This window comes from Calliopsis andreniformis, chromosome 5 (assembly GCF_051401765.1).
Source record: "Calliopsis andreniformis isolate RMS-2024a chromosome 5, iyCalAndr_principal, whole genome shotgun sequence".
Lineage (NCBI taxonomy): Eukaryota > Metazoa > Arthropoda > Insecta > Hymenoptera > Andrenidae > Calliopsis > Calliopsis andreniformis.
Window position 1 is genome coordinate 14,668,028 of NC_135066.1, and position 17,380 is coordinate 14,685,407.

General features: G+C 29.3%; 3 protein-coding genes across 3 annotated transcripts; 1 reads left to right on the forward strand and 2 right to left on the reverse strand.

Annotated features, from left to right (window-relative positions):
- Positions 1-77: 77 nt before the first annotated feature.
- Positions 78-8,833, reverse strand: Gcn2 (eukaryotic translation initiation factor 2 alpha kinase Gcn2). Its single transcript, XM_076378581.1, has 15 exons — positions 8,695-8,833; positions 8,505-8,601; positions 6,900-7,069; positions 6,376-6,637; positions 5,993-6,233; positions 5,080-5,375; positions 4,604-4,978; positions 3,991-4,503; positions 3,755-3,915; positions 3,129-3,562; positions 2,769-3,045; positions 2,101-2,614; positions 1,539-2,021; positions 556-1,439; positions 78-449 (listed from the first exon to the last, which is right to left on the reverse strand). The coding sequence occupies exons 2-15, from the start codon at positions 8,556-8,558 to the stop codon at positions 323-325; spliced, it is 4,791 nt and encodes a 1,596-aa protein (XP_076234696.1). The 5' UTR covers positions 8,559-8,601; positions 8,695-8,833; the 3' UTR covers positions 78-322.
- Positions 8,834-9,303: 470 nt separating this feature from the next.
- Srp54k (signal recognition particle 54k) lies at positions 9,304-12,934 on the forward strand. Its single transcript, XM_076377558.1, has 9 exons — positions 9,304-9,641; positions 10,216-10,392; positions 10,513-10,742; positions 10,877-11,027; positions 11,107-11,255; positions 11,453-11,714; positions 11,797-11,905; positions 12,231-12,497; positions 12,634-12,934. Exons 1-9 carry the CDS (start codon positions 9,564-9,566, stop codon positions 12,729-12,731), a joined length of 1,521 nt encoding a protein of 506 aa, XP_076233673.1. The 5' UTR covers positions 9,304-9,563; the 3' UTR covers positions 12,732-12,934.
- Positions 12,935-13,547: 613 nt separating this feature from the next.
- Positions 13,548-16,196, reverse strand: LOC143179636 (uncharacterized). The gene is made up of 3 exons (XM_076378951.1): positions 14,015-16,196; positions 13,798-13,935; positions 13,548-13,704 (listed from the first exon to the last, which is right to left on the reverse strand). The coding sequence occupies exons 1-3, from the start codon at positions 16,194-16,196 to the stop codon at positions 13,700-13,702; spliced, it is 2,325 nt and encodes a 774-aa protein (XP_076235066.1). The 3' UTR covers positions 13,548-13,699.
- Positions 16,197-17,380: the final 1,184 nt, after the last annotated feature.

Here is a 17,380-nt window from a genome sequence, read left to right on the forward strand (position 1 = left end):
TATCATAACCGATTCATATCTATAATATCCTTTATTTTAAATAGGACCTTAGGCTGAGGACACCTAGTGGTTAGATTAGTATCCTAAAATTTTGATAATTTTTAAGGTCGTTTAGAAGGATATCTCTATAAAATTCAAAGAAAGTATTAACTTAATTTGGATAAAAAAAATTAAATTACGTTTAAAAGAAGGCATTTCAGACTTTTATAAGAAAATTGAAATAGTAATCTATCTGTGTTTGATACAAAAATCGAAGTTTTATTACAAATCGTTTACTTATATTATATACATTCATGACGTAATTCCTTAATGAATTCATTATTTATAAAAGAGTCATGTATTGATTGTCGATCAGACTGTGTAGAATCAGTACAGGCCGTTGTTTTTCCTTCCTCGCTTCTCGCATTTTTTCGCAAATATCTTTTATGTATTTTTTATGCCTTGCATGTCTGAAAAAAAAAGAAAAAAATGACGTCTCAAATAGCTTAATATTTTTATCATAAATTTTGAAATGAAAAAATTTGTTAATATCTAACAACTTTAACAGGAACTTACTTATCAATAATAACTTGTATACTTTTTAAAAAGTCTTGTTCCTCTTCATCTATCTCCAAAAAACTTATAAGTGTTCTGATTACACTCATTTCTAAAAAAATTGCAAAAACTTCTATTGGAATTTTGTGCGAGATTCTTTGGAAATAAGTAGACATTTGTGCGAGCATAGAATTTTTTAAGCTTCTTCTTGAACTGCCCGATAGTTTGTCTCTTTCCGATAAAATGAAATTGATATTTATGTTAACTGGATTGTTATTTCCTAAGAAGTTATCGTTTGACGTTTTACTTTCAGACCTATTTAGAATGTGTATAGAGTTATCTAATTTTTGAAGGAATTCTGCAACTTCTTGATTCGCCATTCTCTTCTCTTGAAATCTATCACGTTCCCAAATTTGTATTCTTACACTTCCCTTTTCTCCACTTTTCAGAATAATAACCTGATTTATGGAACGTTCTTGACAGTGTTCGAGAATTTCTTCAAGGGATGCCAAATCTAAAATTGTAACTTTCAATCCCAGGCCCCAGAGTTCTTTTAGGAGATCAATCATCTCCTTTTCTCGATGAGAATTGCCCATACATGAAATTGCAATATCAATTTCGTACTTAGTTTCTAAAGACTCAGACGTTTCTGAAACGGCAGAAACGAGCTTCTCTAATGAAATACTGATTCCAGCACCATATTGTTTCCCTTCTTTGCTGGTCATTCCTGTACGTTCGAGTATTTTCTTGAAAGAGGATAGCATTTTATCATAACGTCCTCCCGCTGCTATCACCTCTTCTCCATATTTTTTCTTATGACGTTTAACTTGACAAGTAATCTGATAAATTATACCACTATGTTGATTTATATTATGTACAAGAAGAGGTACCACTACTACTGGCCACTGAAAGATCCATTATTACTTTCAACATCTAATTTTATTAATTTTTTTTTAACGTATTAACGTATTAATGAAAGAACTTATAATATGATTATAAATTACCTTTATACCAAATGCTTCAATATTTTCCATCACAACTTCAATTTCCTTCAACCCTTCTTTAGCTAACGTCGCAGAATCTCCTTTTCTCTTAGTTATAGTTTTGAGAACACTGTGGATTTTAGCGACAGTACTTTCTGTTTCAAATAAATTGAATAATGTCTCCATAGCTTGATCAGTCAAGCATAAACTTATTAAATGTGTCTGTACTTGAAATCTTGAAAATTTTCCGTCCCGTGCATCCCGAAGTATTGAATAAATGTCCTGGTATTTTTCTGGATCGATCCCACAATACATTAATACAGCTTTCAACAAGGAAGTATGATTTAAACGGATAGTAAAATTTCGTTCTTGTAATAAGGGTAACTCGTTAATAATTTCCCAAAAAATATATATTAATTCAGTCTCCATTAACAAATTATTTGCTGTAGGGCTGATTATGTCAAATGCACACTCGTAAAATTCTCTAGGATGAAAACCCAGAACCTAGAAATTTTTAATACCTGTTAATTGTGTTAATCTTAAAGAAATAGAACCCAAGTAAATATAAATGAATAACCGTAACCTTCTTTTCTCTGAAGACTCTTTCAATCGCATATCTTCTGACGTGCGGTATGTTATTCCAAATAACGTATCTCGCAAAAGGAGCACGTAAATCGTGAGGAATACAAACAATATTTCCTGTTCGAGTCATTAATTTTACACTGGAATCTGAAAAACTACAGAATTGACGCGAGTTTGGCATCAGAAGCGGTGTCCCTAAATAAACACCACCGTGTCGTTGGAAAATTTCGATTACTTTGCACTTCACCCCTTCTTGATGCTTTTTCCAAGACAAAAAATTGATATGCCCTCTACTTGGTAAATTCATATCATAAGTAATATCGTCCGCAGGGCTAACTTCTTGCATGAAACAACAAGAAATTAAATATTTATATGCTTTACTTTGATTATTTGAAAGAGTGCGTCGAATCATTTCTTGTAATTCTGTTTCTTCAAGTCGTGGAGGAGGCAAATACTCTGAAGATAGAAGTTCCTGAGCTGTAGGTCGTAGACTGGGGTCATGGTTCAGTAACCAACTGTAATTATAAAGTACGTCAACTATTCCATGCTCAATTTATAGCGAGATACTTAATAATAAAATTTAATTTTCAGGATATGAAAAGATATTCATAAAAAAAATATTTTCTAGAATGTAGGAATTTTTTAGTTAAAATGAAAAACAATATTCACCGTAAGATATGAGTTTGCCGTGACATATCTGTTTGTTGCATTTCTGGTGGGAATATAATTTCTTTCGATCGTAAATTGAGTAAAATCTTAATTCGTTCCATTCCTGTTATTAGTGGCTTATAGCACATTTCAAATAATATTATTCCAAGACTGTAAATGTCAACTTTCTGATTATAAATAGCTTTTGCTGCTTTCGTTGTAAGTTCTGGAGCAACATAAAGTGCTGTGCCTACTTGTCCTGTTAAAGAACCAACGTCTTCTGTACCAAAACTAATTCCTAAAAAATTTCAAAATTGTATTACTTTTAAATATAATTAATTTCTAGAACAAGTAGACCTTTTACATGTATCTAGACCTTACCTTTGTCTAGAACGTTTGATTCTTTATCAGTTTCCACATTCTGTGCAAACGATGAAAGGATGTTTGTAGTGGCAAGACCGAAGTCTCCAATTTTCACATGGTCGTTACTATCTAAAAATATATTTACTGGCTTCAAGTCTCTATGTATCATACCCTGCTGATGAATGTGCGCTAAGCCTTCAACAATTTCTCGAAATAATCTCCACACTCTTTCTCGATCTTCATAAAGACCTCCATCAATTGCCGTTCTAAGAGTGCTTTTCTCACAAAATTCCATTTGAATGTACATATATTGTATTTCTCTAGTGGTTTCTTCTGATTTATCTATATCTCCATTTTCATCCTCTTTCGTATTTGACGTAGAAGCTAGACAATTTGAATCCTTTTCAAATTCTACACTATCAGAAGAATCAATTCTCAAAAGATTCCGCATTCTGAAAAATGATTACATTTTTTATATAAAGTTTTACAGAAAAGCATACCAATTCTACAATTCGAAAATTTTGCATAATTTTAATTTGCACATTTTTAAGATTGCAACTTGTTTAAAAAAGTAAACAATTTTTATTATAATGGCACAGTTGAATTTATAAATTGTTATTTTAAAAAAATAATGAATTTCTTACAAAAACGCACAGTCTTCATCGCTGTCAGTGTCGCTCGATGCATCACTATTATCCTCGTCACTATCTGGTGGGACAGTATTTGTACGGGATTTATATGAGACATTCCATTCAACATCTTTTAATGGTGGTGCTAGTTTTTCAATGTCATCTGTACCAAATTGCTGAAAAATTAATAGTATCAATTTTTTTACAGTTCTTGCTTTTTATATAACAAAATTAATCAATATAATAATTACATTAAGATCTGCACTCGTTTTCTCTGAAGATGTAAATTTACGCTCCTCTTCTATCTTGTCAGTTACGATAGCGCTCTCTATCCATGAATTGTAATATCTTACTACGTTTTCATGGTTCATTCGTGACAATAATTTGACCTCCCTCGTAATTTTTCTATTGAGTTGTTTATTTTTTGGATTAAGTTCTATTCTCTTAATCGCATAAATTCCTCCATCCAATTTATTCTTTACTTTTAAGACATCACCAAATGCTCCTCTGCCAAGCCATTCAAGAACTTGAAACTCATTTGTGATTCTTGAATGAGCACCCAAAGGTTGTACGTATTGTCGAATATCTGTATCAATTTCTTCAGGCTCCCGATTATCTTGTTCATCTTTTCGTGGTATTTTCGGAGGTGATAAAGCACGAGTTAAAGGAGCTTTTATGAATGTATGCTGTAGTAATTGCTCAGCGGACCACCGCTTTCTTTCATCACTTATAAGGCACATTAATAGGAAATCTTGAAGATCAGGCTGAAATATTTAGAAAGTTGAAGTTAATGCAATTTTAATTGCACTACAATTAAATAGTAATTGTGAATTTGATATTTCTCAAAATTTTTAAATAACATACCTGATTTATGATTGTTGGGTCGATTTTTTCACTTGGAACAATTTCTCCATTTAATAGAGAAAACATCAGCACTCCAAAACGATAAATATCTGCCTTTTTCCCACTTCTGCCTTGAATATTTGGAAAATCTTGCTCAGGCTTGACCGTTGTATAAGACTGATAAACATCTGATAGTCGTTTATTAAGAGAATAATCTGATATTTTAACTATCCCTGAGCAGTCAATATAGATACTTGTGTCACGTAAGTCTCTGTGAATAACATTATTCTCGTGCAAGTATTTCAAGGCGGAAAGTATCCCAGCTGCTAAATATCGGAGAAGATCTATGTCCACAGGAATATTGTCCACTAAGAAGAAGGAACAGTTCGTGCCTATCTAAGAAGATAAGTTTTATGTATCAAACAACATCACTTTAATATTATTTGTAAAAAATAAAAAATTTTATTTTTCATTAACTCTAACATGTATATACCCACCACAAATTCTTGGAGAACATAAATAACTACACTATCTTCGTCCTGCAGATATTTCATATTCATGTAATGTACGAGATTTGAGTGATGTAATTTGCTTAAGTGATGTATTTCTTGTTCAAGACTCCCTATTTGTTTTGCGATTTGCTGAATACTATTCTCATCACTTCCACTGTTTATTTTCAACGTCCATTCATGAATTGCGAATAAGTCACCAGTTGTCATGTCAACTCCTGCATATACAACTGAACCTTTATTACTATGACCCATACATTTTCCTCTATACACTTGTCGTTCATCTGTAAAGACAATTATATACTGCACAAGATATTCCACTAATTTTGTTATGTACAGATCACATAGGTGTTATTAATTACTTTTCTTGTTATTCTTAGTAATTTGTGTAACTACTAATTTGTTATATTAAAATTCGGAAAATTGCATATTTACTTAAAAAAAAAGAGTTATTAAATAAACAGTGAATTTATGCATACTAGTACTAATATTAAAGTTAACATTAACAAAGCCTTGAAAATTATGGGCAATATAAAATAAATAATTATTCATAAAATTTATAATGCTTTAAATAAATTAATACATTTTTTATTTTAATACTGACAATATCTTACGAAATTTTATGTAATTGTCACAATAGGAAAGAAGATCAAAATGAAATTCAATAAAAAGCAAGATACACCTTATGTTTACGGAAAGACTACAAGAGATCAAACTCTTTTCATACTTTATGATTAACATGTCTTTTTAAATGTCTTAAATATAATATAGAAGCGAAACTTTCATACCTTCTATATTTATTTTTTATACAATTAAACTTTGAACGAATTTGATCATTTGCACCTAAATTTCTAGCTCCTATGAAAATAATATGTAACAAATAATCATATAAAGTGTACACCTTTATTATGATCGAAGTGTAGTAATTTTGTACCCCTATGTTCGCATAGAAAACCATCAGAACTTTCGCAACTACTGGCACATCTCCTTCGCGAATGAAGCCGCGGTCTTTCTTGCGGAGATGATGGTATTGAGTGTGATGGATTGTTTGATCGATCACTAGATAAACGAATTGATTCTTTTCGGTTACGAATCTCAGCTTTTAAAGCTTCTTGTCTTTTTTGAATTTCATCCTGTAATACCTGCAATTTTTTATTATTGATAAAATATTGCAGATTACACATGCACATTTTTAAACTTGATCTTTAAACTTGAACAGACAATTACTAAAATTTACTCATTTAAGTCGAATATTGTCTTATATAACATGATCAATCATCTGACCTGTCTTTCTTTATCTTCTTTTAACTGCTTTTCCAGCATTTCATATTCTATTTTTTCTTGACGTCTTGAGACCATTTCTTCATAAAAACTACTATAGCTTGGTTTGTTATTTTCATGTAGATATTTCTGAACATGTTGCGCTAACTCAAAAATCATTACCTCTCCCTGTAATTGTTTTGTAAGATCCATTAATTCAGAATGTAATACAGCGATCTGTTGATGAGACAAGCCTCTGCTATTTTTCAGTTCTATACGTGGCATTCTGCAATTCATAAAATAATAAATATAGAATGAATGTTTCTTAAATTACATAGAAATTCGTGTATCATGGAATCATTATATTCGTCCTTACAGGCACTATGACAAGATAAATATGAATGTTATAAATAGCATTTCATTAATAAAATTTTTATCAGCAGAAAAATCGTTATCATTATGTGAGAAGTTTCTCTAATCTGCAATTTATGTTGATTAAACATTTTCTTGTAAAATGTATTGACTTTGTTACATCCGAAAATACTTACTCATTAGGATACTTATCGTTGCCAATTACATGTAAATCGATCTGAGCATACACTTCGCCTGGACCAGACATGCCTCTTTGAGGAGTCAAAGTGATTACAATATCTAATGGTTGCCATTTTCGTTTATTTTTCCCGCGCCGCAGATCGCGAAGTTCATCCCCAAAAATACTCTATAGTAAAAATAAAATATTTCACATTATTCGTATGTAGGTATATAATCTGTAGGTACACAGTATATATTACAAAAATGTTTCTGAAGTTTTTAAATAATTATTTTACTATTAATTAACAAATTTACAATTCAAATGAATACTAAGCAAATTGTACATTTCGTGTAATACCGAGTGTTCCAAAATACTTTACGCATATTTCATCACTTTTCTGACGCAATTCATAACTATTTAATTTTTAATAGATTTATGTTTTTCCTGTACCTAAGCAGAATAATTAGTTTGGTAGGATATAATCTGCCTATAAATATGCAGGGTGGCTGACAAGTGCCAAAAACTTTAAGGGATGATTCTATATGCTAAAATAAGACGAAAACGAAGATAGATGAAATTGCGTTTCAGGCTTCATTTTCGAGTTATTAATTAAAAAAACGTCTAGAAACACGCGAAATGTCTGACTCGGAACTTATTCTACTGACTTCGTTAATGCACGTCGACAGTAGAATAGGTAAGTCTCAAGTTAGACACATTTCACTCGAATTATTTTTAAACATCTTTGCAGCAATGAATAACCCTGAAACGAAGCTCCAAACACAATTTGGTCTCGTTCTATTTTGACCTGTAGAATCTGTTAAAATTTCTGAAATCTGCTGTCGAACAGCTTGTATAATTACAGGTAGTGGGATTCTGTTCCCGGTTAAACACGTTAAAACATGTTCCGACTCGTGTAAACATGCGTCATGCACAAATACGAGACCCGTCTTTTTTATTTAAAAATGTTACTTTATTCGATATGGTGTAATTTGTGTTTCAATTCGTTTAATATAAAAATAACAATTAACATCATTTTTTTCCATTCTATTTTCAAATTTTAGTGGGGTTACTACTCTTAATAAAAATATTTAAATTTTGAAATATGTTTGTAAATTTATATTAATTAGGGGAAACACATATTCATATATAATAGAATGTTAGCTTTTGGAAAAAAAACGTGTGAACTGACTTTTCATACAAATATAGAATAATTTTGCACAATTGGAAATGTTGTTTCTGTACAAATTTCTTATATGTAGCATGAAATAACATTCAATATAACAAAGTACACATATAAATATTAATAAACTATTTAGCACTTAATATATTCATTAGAGTAATTAATCGTGAAATAAAATAAAGCATTAGTATATATTCCAGAAACATGTACATATATTTTATAGATTTCTATATCACAGGTTTCACGAATTTAACGAAAAATTAAATCAAATCAAAATGTTGGTACTTCAATAAACGTTGGTACTTCAGTTATCAGTTTAATTATCACAGAAACGTTTAAAAATTGTTCGTTAGAAAAAAAATACGTTATTTCTAAGAATGTAGTGTACATAGGGCATAGATTATGAAATTATAAATTAAAAAGAATTTTAATACATATTACCTTCAACACTTCGATTTCATTCTCTTGTCGGTCTTTGCAAGATTCACAAGACATATTTCTTCTATCATATTCTCATTATTTACTCACAAGTAATATACTGCAATAGTTTTGTATTATTGTTTTGTATTATTGACACTTAACCTCAAAAGTATTTACAAAATAATTTAAAAATGTAACGTAAATACGCTACCTCATACTTAGGTTTCATCTGTTTTTAACTTTTAAAACTATGCTCAAAGTTTTAAATATGCATTAAATAAAATAATAAATGTTATTTATACAATACTTGTAACCACGTATACTACTGAATCTAAGGAAATCGAATCAAACGTTTTATTGTGTTATTTGATCCGATAGAACCTTATACATAGATACGTATCCTGCTCCGTTTTAGCAAAACATTTTGTAGCACCGTCCGTGACACGAGTCGCTAACTAAAATACAAGCGGGAAACTGTAATTTATTTGAATTTATTCATAGCTTAGAATTGTATTAACAATTCATTGACTAAGACTAATTTCAATTTTCATTTTAAAATCAATATCAATCGATAAATTCTAATAATATTTTAGGCATTATTTTTATATTTTAAGGAATTAGATATTTATGAATAATAAAGTGGAAAAAGTAATAACTATACATTTTCTTAATTCACAATAATTTTTTTACTCGGTCCAAACTAATTGAAACATTTGCATGTATAATTAAGTTCTAATCATCACAGTGTAATTACAGTGATACGAGGTCAATAATCTATTTGTTGTTAGTTGTCGATGACCAAATCTGACGTAAGGATACCTAACCTTGTAATCTACGTCTCTCGATTCGGAGCGTATGTTCAAATAAAAATACTGTGTCGTCAAAAATTTGGAAGAAAAGTGATTTTTATGTTATATCAGACTAAAAAATTATCAGAATCTAAGCAAATATTTATAAATATCGAATGCTAGTTTGCCAAAAGTTAAAGATGTCATCATAGTGTGTTGGCCAAATTTGCATAACAACTGTGTGCATTTAATTTTCTTTTTTTGACATTAAACTTAGAATAGTAGCAGCAAAATGGTTCTTGCAGATTTAGGACGTAAAATTACGTCTGCTCTTCGATCTTTGAGCAATGCAACTGTCATCAATGAAGAAGTAAGTCTCCCTTTGAGGTTATAACTTCTAAGTTGATTTTAATTTATAACAAGTAATGTAAATATGTTAACACTTATGACTCAACTTATCAAATTAATTTATTCCTCTTGCCTCAATTAATTATTTATGTCAATCATTGAAAACATGAAATCCTTAATTTTGTTTAGAAATATTGTCCTATTTGTTTTCCTAAATAAAACCATATGTTGTTTCTGTTTATTCTTATGTCAAGTTAAAAGATAAGATATTGCAGCTTATTTGTAAATCAAATAAGTAGAGGATACAATAATGTTTAATAATGTAATATGAATATTAACAGATTAACATAAACATTGCATTGCATTGACTATAGTAGCTCATGTTTTTTATGTATATCATGTATAATTTTAATTAAATGAATTTGGGCATAAGATTAAGACATTTGTTTTTTAATAAACTTTTTGTAGTATATCAGGAAAAATAATATTATAGTTACTACATGTATTGTAAATATTATCATGTAATTAATTCTTAACAAAATATCTATTTAGTAGTATTTTATTGCTATAGATAAAAGTTATTAATTTTTTTGCAGGTTCTTAATTCTATGTTAAAAGAAATATGTGCTGCATTGTTAGAAGCAGATGTTAATATAAGATTAGTCAAAAAACTGAGGGAAAATGTTCGTCTTGTCATTGATTTTGATGACATGGCAGGAGGTCTTAATAAAAGGAGAATGATACAGAGTGCTGTTTTCAAAGAACTTGTCAAGGTAAAGTAAATCAAGTTTGTCAGTATTTCAACTAAAGTATTACAATATTATTTTTTATAATTTTTTAGTACATTGGTAGCATTAACAATTTTTGTAAACAGTATTTTACAATCCTTGCAGTTGATTGATCCTGGAGTAAAGGCTTACCAGCCAATAAAAGGACGACCAAATATAATTATGTTTGTTGGTTTGCAAGGTTCAGGAAAAACTACTACTTGCACAAAGCTAGCATATCATTACTTGAAAAAAAATTGGAAAGCCTGTTTAGTTTGTGCTGACACTTTTCGTGCAGGTGCTTATGATCAAATAAAACAAAATGCAACGAAAGCCAGAATTCCATTTTATGGAAGGTTAGTATAAAATTGCTATTTAAATTATTTAAATTTATTAACAAAACCTGTTAAATACATACATACACATAGTAATTTCTACTCATATTCTACACATACACTTATTATACCATGTGTAATAATGATTTTTTTAGCTATACAGAAGTGGATCCAGTGACAATAGCACAGGATGGTGTAGAAATGTTTAAAAAAGAAGGTTATGAAATAATTATTGTTGATACTAGTGGTAGACATAAACAGGAAGAGTCTTTGTTCGAGGAAATGCTTCAAGTTGCCAATGCAATTGTATGTTTAATAGCTACATGCAACTGTTTATCTTACATATATTACATTTAAGTAACTGAAAAGGGAATTATTCTTTTAGCAACCAGATAATATAATCTTTGTAATGGATGCAACAATAGGACAAGCTTGTGAAGCTCAAGCAAAGGCATTCAAAGAACGTGTTAATGTTGGATCTATCATTATCACAAAACTTGATGGACATGCAAAAGGTGGAGGTGCACTTTCAGCGTAAGTTTTCACTTTTCTTAAAGAAAGTTTTATAAACATCTATGAGTTAATTAACATTGTCTAAAATAAAGATATAAACTATAGAAAAATAATTTTATTGTTTCTAAGATGATGCATGTAATGTTTATTGTTATTTGTTGCTCTTATTTGCACTTATTCTTAGAGGTTCTTCACATTACATAAATGTCTTTCTATAGGGTTGCTGCTACACAAAGTCCAGTTATTTTTGTAGGCACAGGAGAACATATAGATGACCTAGAGCCTTTTAAAACGAAACCTTTCATCAGCAAATTATTGGGTATGGGTGATATAGAAGGTCTTATAGATAAAGTGAATGAATTAAATCTTGATGATAATGAAGAATTACTTGAGAAAATTAAACACGGTCAATTTACCTTGAGAGATATGTATGAACAATTTCAGAATATTATGAAAATGGGTCCATTTTCTCAGTTAATGGTAAGTACTACTGCCTTTAGGAATATGTTTTTACAGAAAACACATGTTTCACATCAATATAAATGAAATATTTTCTAAATAGGGAATGATTCCTGGGTTTAGTCAAGATTTTATGTCCAAAGGTACAGAACAGGAATCTATGGCGAGATTAAAACGTTTAATGACCATTATGGACAGCATGAACGACACAGGTTATTTTTACAATTTAAATAACAAATATTATTAAGTTTTAAACTTATATGCCAATGACTAATTACTAAACTTCAACTCTTAATAATTCTTTGATTATAGTTCCATAATATCAGTGTGCATTATTGTGTGCATCTAAGTCATTGTTTTATTTCTGTTTATTTCTTAGACACGTTTTATACTGCTATTGGGTTGTTTTATTAAATTTATTCATATTAATTTTTTTTAGTTTAATAACTGTATACTTCGAATAAAAAGCTATCAGTTAATCACACTCGAAAAAAAGCTACATAAGAATAAGAATACTAATAGTCCTAATAATTATAGAATTGGACAACAGAGATGGGGCAAAACTGTTCAGTAAACAACCAGGTAGGATAGTAAGAGTAGCGCAAGGTTCTGGCGTGACTGAAAAAGAAGTTAAGGATTTAATTACACAATATACGAAATTCGCGGCTGTTGTGAAAAAGATGGGTGGTATCAAGGGCCTATTTAAAGCAGGAGATATGACTAAAAATGTTAATTCAACACAAATGGCAAAATTGAATCATCAAATGGCAAAAATGATGGATCCAAGAGTTTTACATCAAATGGGTAAGTTATTTATGGATAATAATAATATAGGGGAAATATAAAATTTTTAATTTTTGTTAAAGATGTGCTAGATATGTTTAAATGATAAAAAATGGAATTATTTAATTTATTATGTATCTTTTCAAATTTTCTTTAGGTGGTATGCCAGGATTACAAAATATTATGAAGCAACTTCAACAAGGTGCTGCTGGCGGACTTGGAAATTTAATGGGTGGTTTTGGTGGAAAATCGTGAAAAAATTTGTAGGGACCTATACTTCCTGTTTTCAATAAAATTTCTTATTAAACATCAATCACTGAGGAAAGAATGGGGAGAATTTTAAAGCTCTGAAGTTTTGTTGAAGATAATCTCTTCAAAGAGACAAGAAAAAGTTAGGAGAAATATGTTTAGAGATTTCCTCAACATGAAAAAAATAAAAACTGAATTTCTTTACCATATATGTACACCTCGTAATATATTTCATATTTCCTATATGTATCAATCCTTTTTTTTTCAATATCGGTTCTTCTATAAATATGTGCCGTCTCAATACTGTTATACTACAAAATACTATTTTCTACCGCTGTAGATAAAGAAATAAGAATAGTAATTAAAAATGAAATAGTTATAATGAACATTTATTATTTCCTTGTTATTATTTTAATTTGTTAATAATCATAAAAAATTTATTCATACATATTGTATCGTTAATTCTAAGTAAACCAATTTTTAGGTTCCTAATGTAAAATCTTGAAAATATTAAGGTTGCAAAAATATACACTTTTAATTAAGAATATTTTTTGTTTTAATTAAAGTAATCCAGTTACTGAAAATATGCTTGTCATCTATTCTGACAGGCTTTTACAAAATAAACTTAATATAGAGGCATGTATTGTAGAAATTATGAATTGCATTGTAATATTAAATAATTTTAATGTTAAAAGTTTTAAATATTTCGTAGAGATTTCTGTAAGTTCTAAGAGACAACATATCTAAAATACTCGCATTCATATAGTTTTAGCTTCATAAAATATTTCTTATTTACATTTCATTTTAAAATATTTGATGTAGTTAATATTATAAAAAGGAATTAAAAAGAATTACTCCATCAAAAATCATAAAATTAATTTCATATGCATATAATTAATGTAATATACTTTACACATTTTATATTTTATACTTACGTATTTTGTACCTTTTTATTCTGAGGTTGTCTAATTCATTCAATCTGGAAGAAAAATGTATCAGTATTTATATAGGATAGGCAACAGATGGCTATCCGTAAATTATACACATAATTATACCTGCAATCTGAACTTACGTTTCTTTGGACTTCTTGAAGATGCTAACTCTTGTTTAGATATACTTCTTCTTTCCTTTTCACTAAGTTGTATTTTATTTTGCATGACTTTAGAAGTTATAGGAAGTACTGTTTTATTTTTTTCACAGACATTATCCCCTGCAATACAAATATATCTAATTAGAAGATTGTATTATAGAAAATGGAATCTCTCTAACTCATTAAAAATTTCTTTTACCGAAAGATTTAACATTTCTTGTACTACGTCTTCTCTTTGTATTATTTTTATTTATGCTGATATTGCTAATAATTCTCTCTAAATTTATTTTTTGATTAATTTCTTTATTATTTTTTATATTAACTTTAGGAGAACTTTTTCTTCTTATTGTTAAAGGAGTTTTGTTTTCTTTATGCTTTAATTCCTTTACATTTTCAGATCTCCTTGAAGATCTTCTTGGTGTAAATGCATTCTCTGATGTAATACTTCTGTTTCTTAGAACTCTTATATTTGGCATGTATTCATTTGCATTTTTTTCATCACTTGAACCTTTATTTGAACTGTCTTCAATTTTATTTACAGCATCTTGCCTTCTCAAACTTCTTCTTGGTGATGTATTTTCATTTTGTGTTGCATTTTCTATTTTTGTAGATAGTATTTCGATTGTACATTTATTTTCTAAATTTGTTAATTCAGAATCTTGTTGAACATTATTCATATCTTTAGATTCTTCAAAACTACTGTCATCAAAAGTAAGCTTCTTTCCTAAATTCACTGGTACTTCATCAGTAGGTTCATCAAAGTCTAAGCTATCTATTCTTGTCAATGCTGCAGCTAAATAATGTTTTACTTGCATTTCTTCATTGACTGGTATTTCACCTGAACATACATGATCATTAATTTTAACTTTATGTGTCGATTTTATATGAGAATTCACTTTAGTTGAATTCTGTGATTGTTTTAATATACTTTTTCCTGGTGTTTGATCAGAATTAACATAGGATATTGAATTATCCAACAGTATTTCTGGTGTTTTACACATTTTACTTATTTTTGTAGTAGTAATAGGACTATTCATTTTTTTCTTTTCAATTAATTGTACTCTATTTGATTGTAGTCCTTTATACTTCATAGGCATGAATTTCTTATTAGTAAAGGAGCCTTTATTCCAGGCACTATCTTTTAGTTTCTGTGATTTTTTCTCTTTCGTTTTCTTTTTGCCAACAGGCTTAACAGATAATCCTTCTTCATTTTTCCAGTTTTGCAAATGAAGTTTTTCTAACTTATCAAATCTTAAGTAACAATTTTTCACTTCCATATACATCATATCCCAAAATCCTTGTAAATCTTTACATGTGACCAACATTTCCCCCTTGCCTTTTTCACAATCAGAAACTAGACCATGAAACCTTTCAAACTTTTTACATATTAACAAATTTGTTTGTCCTATAGCATGATTGATTTGATGTTCTATATCTTTCGTTATTTTAAGATCATTTTTTATGTTTTCCCATTTCTCACATAATTCATTCAATTTATCTATTTCTTTGTTTAGAAGAAACTGAAAATATTGTGCAGTATGTTCCTCCTCTACAACAGAAACATTCAAATTTTTCATAATGGTATCTTTCGTAGGAATGTCATTGTTCACTGAATGACCAAGATTAAAACTACGTTGTAATATCTCCTTCCTAGCATTACTCTTTCCACGACTGGTAACAATATACGGAGAAAAGAACACTGGTTCACTACAAGACGAATCGGAATGTAATATAGAGGATGTATTATTGCTTGTGGAAGATAATGTTTCAGATGTATCATTACAAAACGTTTCATTCTCTTCTTCTTCTTCTGCCTTATAATTGCTAGTGTTACTCTTTTTCTTATTATTAAAATTATTAAATAAATTAAATGTTTCATTGTCATCAGGAAACAGCTTTGATGACATTGCATCAATGGAATTTTCTCCTAAATTATTAATATCTTTTGTTTCATTGTTTAATGGTATATAGTTTTTACTATCAACCTTTTTTACAATAATCCTTCCAGGACCACTTTTTCTGTTTGATCTCCTTATACTTGTAGATAATGGCATAAGTTTGTTCATTTTGATAGAAGATGTACTCTTTGGAATCACTCCATTAAATAATTCTTGTGGCAACCTCTCTGAGGCCTTATATTTATAATCATCAGAAAAAATAAACTGCTTCTGTTTGGATTGTTCTTCAGTTACAGAAAAATCTGAATTTTGTACTGTATTCTTTATTGGTTTCTTTATTTTTAATTTATTTAATAACCTTTGCTTAGATGATCTTGTAGTTTGTTTTGTAAAAGTAGTAGATATTGCTGTTTTATTACGTTTACGTACCGTTTCATGTGCCACAACAGTTTTAAAAGCGGCTTTCTTTTTCGTTTGTTTCATCTTCCTCTTTTCATCGCGTTCAATTTTTTATTTTATAAGTATATTCTGCGTGACCGATCTTTTACTTATGAATTAACTATCCCAGTGTGCTCTGAAATGCCCTGAAATACAGGGTGTACGACCATCAACAGGTGTTGAAAATTTTAAGGGGTAATTTTACGTGCCCAAATGAAATGAAAATGAAGAATGACAAAATTGTATTTGAGATTCCATTTCAATTAGTAATTGTTGAAGAGAAGCTTACATATATAAAAATACGCATTTTGTAATTTGTCTGTAAACACTTTTATGTAACATTAGTAGGATTCAGTAACCTTATTTTTTAGTACACACATGCACACAGTGTCGCGTGATCAGCTGCTATATTTTTGGCGCGAAGAATATTGCTTTTTATTTAAGTGAGAAATTAATTTTATATGAAATTTGTTAGGATTTTACAAAATTTAATAAAATTACAATTATTTTAATTTAAACTTCTACTTGCCTTCTGTAAAGAAATTGAATTAAACTTCTACTTGCCTTCTGTAAAGAAATTGAAAACACGAGAATAAAAAAGTGTACATGTACAGCTTTTGTTGTGGTTTGTTACCTAATATGAACTAAACATACCTACTTGATACCAACATTAAAGTAATCATTATACATATATATTAGTATTTTTATTTTGTTTTCTAATATGTTATGGTGATAATATGTCTAATGATCATACAATAAATAAACTGAATATAAAGAATGTACTCTTTCATTAAATTAAAATTTCCTTTACGATAAATGCCTTGGGACAATGGATTGTATCAATTTCTTAATTGCTTGCCAATTATTTCTTTTGCAACGCAAATGTCATCAGTTAAAACGAAGACCGCTTAGAGTAGAATCGGATAAAAAGAAATCTATAATATTACTCCAGATAGTTAATCTTAGGCTGAAGTCTGAAACAAGTAGCTGAGACTGCTAAAACTGCTGAATACTGTATACAACTGCAGTATTAGCAGTTTCAACTGAACTTCGGACTGCAACCGTAATCATCTACGAGGTATAGGCACAGACGAGTATACAGGATCATTGAGCTATATACCTTAGCTCAGGTTAGGTATATAGCTCAATGTACAGGATAGACTGGACATTCAATGGACTTCTGTGTCTCACCTTCTGAAATACCAACGGCTCGAGAAACCACTGGTTTT

Bases quoted from the DNA above. Each gene is read 5' to 3' on its own strand.
- Gcn2 (XM_076378581.1), bottom strand. From the start codon at position 8,558: ATGTCTTGTGAATCTTGCAAAGACCGACAAGAGAATGAAATCGAAGTG. The intron at 5,376-5,992 runs GTGTACACTTTA...TTGTCTTTACAG, and splicing joins ACACTTCGATCATAATAAAG to ATGAACGACAAGTGTATAGA. The intron at 4,979-5,079 runs GTGGGTATATAC...TTATCTTCTTAG, and splicing joins ATGTTCTCCAAGAATTTGTG to ATAGGCACGAACTGTTCCTT.
- Srp54k (XM_076377558.1), top strand. From the start codon at position 9,564: ATGGTTCTTGCAGATTTAGGACGTAAAATTACGTCTGCTCTTCGATCT. The intron at 11,256-11,452 runs GTAAGTTTTCAC...GTCTTTCTATAG, and splicing joins GGTGGAGGTGCACTTTCAGC to GGTTGCTGCTACACAAAGTC. The intron at 12,498-12,633 runs GTAAGTTATTTA...AATTTTCTTTAG, and splicing joins AAGAGTTTTACATCAAATGG to GTGGTATGCCAGGATTACAA.
- LOC143179636 (XM_076378951.1), bottom strand. From the start codon at position 16,196: ATGAAACAAACGAAAAAGAAAGCCGCTTTTAAAACTGTTGTGGCACAT. The intron at 13,936-14,014 runs GTAAAAGAAATT...TTTGTATTGCAG, and splicing joins AAGAAATGTTAAATCTTTCG to GGGATAATGTCTGTGAAAAA.